Raw genomic sequence first — 2,902 nt, 5'->3', positions numbered from 1 at the left:
TTTTCGTATTTATCGTGAGATAATAAAAAGTTAAAAATAATGAAAGAAAAAAGGAAATAAAGCAAAAAAAAAATTAGAGGAATAAAAATTCTCTCTCTCTCTCTCTCTCTCTCTCTCTCTCTCTTTCTCTCTTTCTTGATGGAAACGGGAAATACTTTCTTTTTTAAATCTCATTATGAGTTTTTATTATAAATATAACCTTGTACTGAAAACTTATACATTTGATATACAAGAGAGAGAGAGAGAGAGAGAAAGGTCGGCTTATCTCTTGGCTAATGCGTGTCTCTAAGCGGAAGAGTTTATCGGACGACATTTGCGACATTCGTCGTTTCTCGAATGGACGAGCATCGGCACGAAAAAATCCGATAAGTAAGCGTCGATAGAATCGATCTCTTTCCATGTTCCCTGTGAACACGTCACACGCTTCTCGAACGCGAATCTTCCATCCTTTTCTTCTTTATCTACTACTTTTCCACGAAAAATTCTAAATAAGAAACGAAACGATATGAAACGAAATAGCCAATTAAATATATATATATATATATATATATATATATATATATATATAAGGCAATAATACGAAACGATAAAAACTATTTTGTTAAATAAATTGAAATTAAGAAAAATAAAGGAACGAATTATCGTTAACCTTATCAGCAACGTACGAGGTCCACAGCTGACCGAAATTGCAAATTTTTCGTTATCTTAAGTTACCCAGATGTTCTTAACAAAACGTGCAAACAATAATTAAAACATCTCTCAAGTTTTCCAATGACATTCCTTTTTTCTTTCGAATAATTAATTATTTCGTTCCTCCACGATTATAATTAATTTAATTCGTGTCCGTTACCTCGATATTATTGTATCAATTCAATCGATTACTTTTATATTTTATATTTTATGTCAAATAATAAATATCATTGAAACGTTGAATCTCGTATCTCGATATAGATTGAAAATGAAAAAGGGAAGAACAAAAGAAAAGAAAAAAAAAAAGAAAAAAAGAAAGAAAAGAAAACAGATTTCGTCTATCATTATCGATACCTTGTAATGATCGTTCGATCATAATGTTCATTTACAACTTCTTCCTACATCTTCCAAAAGCGTCCGGTCTTCTATCATATTCACAAATGATTCTTCTTCTTACAGGTGCCCGTATTATTAAGTCATTTCTCGTATCTATCACTGTATCTCGATTAAATGGAACAAAATCATTTTTATCATCGAGCTTATTAATCATATTCTTCTTCTCTTTTAATCGATCGTCTGCTCTTACGACGTATACAATGTAAATCAATAAAAAACATTTCAACGTTAGAATCCATTTTTGATAATTCATCTTTTTCTTTATGGTCTTATATCCGTTTTAATTTGTTATTATTAAGAATTATCTTAAGTATTTCGTTATTACGTTTGATTTCTTTCTTTCTTTTTTTTTTTTTCTTTTTCTTTTTCTTTCTTTCTTCTAAAAAAAAAAAACGTAAATAACGATAATCTTTCGATAAAAAGAGAGAGAGAGAGAGAGAGAGAGCGAGATTAATCGTTCCTTCTCTCTCGGTAAGGATAATTCGTAGTTCTTAAATTGGTGAATAAAAAAAGAGAAAAAAAGAAAAGATCAAAGAAACAAATATATAAAAAGAGAAAAAAAGATGGAAAGGTAAAATAATTAACGAGCAAGACCAGATTAATTCTATTATTATCAATCACGGTATATTGTTCGCGTTAAAAGTTCTTTCTTCGAAAGCGATCAGATCGATTATTAAAGGAAGGATTATTTTTCAAAGGCCTCGAAGATTTAAATAAATCCTTAAACTTAACAAACTTATCTTTAAACGATACTTTATTATTACACGATATCACAAAACCGAAAATTAATTCCGTCGCGTTATTCCTTCGTCTTTCTACGTTTTCTATCTACTGGCTTCAACATGGATATATCCCATGCTTTTAATTACACCGAGTAAATTGTAGACGTAATAGGTATTATTAAACGACGGAAAATTACTATTGGCTTCTCTCTGTCTCTTTCTCTCTCTCTCTCTCTCTCTCTCTTTCTCTTATCACAGGGTCAAAACGTGAAGTTATTTCAACAATCTAAACGCACGTCCATTCTGTAAAAAGAAGCATCTATCGCTGTCCCTCTCAAAAAAAAAAAAAAGAAAAGAAAAGAAAAGAAAAGAAACTATGACTGAACGACCTAAGAGATATTTCTTATTATAAATTTTTATAAATTAAATAAATCAGATAAGATTAACGTTAAATGCATTTAATATGAAATAATAATGGCAATTCGATGAATTATATATAATTCATCGATATTGTATATAATGAAAATAAAATAAAAGATTCAGAAAATATTGTAATAATTATTTAAAGATATCTTTTTTCTTTTTTTTCTTTTTCTTTTTTTTTTTTTTGAATATGATCCACGTGATACTTTTGAATGTCTGAGTTTCCCTTAGGATATGATAGCTAAAGGATTTATCGTTAAACGAGCAACGAAGGAGGAGGAAAACACGTTCCCCATTCCCCTCGTTCGAATTACAATCACGTTTTCCCTCGTTGATGTATTCAACAATATGTCGCAGGATGATATCGGTGTGTGCGTGCTACCACTACGTTATATATCACATTACAAATGACTTCAAATTATTATTGAAGAATTATTCGTACGGTAAAAATTCTGAAAACCCGATGCCCGATGATGAATTATTACGTTTACAAAATTTTTACGCTAATACAAATCACTTTTTTTTTCTCCCTTTGCTAATCTTTCGAAGAAAAAAAAAATAAATATTTATTTCATATATATATATTGCAATAAAATATTTCGTTGATAACATATGCAGGATGTTACATAACAAATCGTCAATTATTATTTTATATTAATTATTCTTCTTCG

General features: G+C 29.3%; 1 protein-coding gene across 6 annotated transcripts in view; it reads right to left on the bottom strand.

Annotated features, from left to right (window-relative positions):
• Nucleotides 1-1,967, bottom strand: part of LOC124427186 (secapin-like) — a 15,777-nt gene extending 13,810 nt beyond the window's left edge. The window contains exons 1-2 of one of the 6 annotated variants that reach the window (XR_006942912.1): nucleotides 1,045-1,967; nucleotides 1-484 (exon numbers count right to left, since the gene is read on the bottom strand). The exon at nucleotides 1-484 is cut by the window's left edge and continues 97 nt beyond it. Coding sequence is in view for 3 of the 6 variants with exons in the window: in XM_046969796.1 (XP_046825752.1) it covers nucleotides 1,045-1,075 (31 nt within the window). In the remaining 3 variants the exon portion in view is untranslated. The remainder of the gene's footprint in view (nucleotides 485-1,044) is intronic. The other 5 variants (XM_046969796.1, XM_046969795.1, XR_006942910.1 and 2 more) reach the window with 5 other exon arrangements.
• Between the last annotated feature and the right edge of the window lie 935 nt (nucleotides 1,968-2,902).

This window comes from Vespa crabro, chromosome 9 (genome assembly GCF_910589235.1).
Source record: "Vespa crabro chromosome 9, iyVesCrab1.2, whole genome shotgun sequence".
NCBI lineage: Eukaryota > Metazoa > Arthropoda > Insecta > Hymenoptera > Vespidae > Vespa > Vespa crabro.
This window is presented reverse-complemented; position numbering and strand designations above follow the sequence as displayed.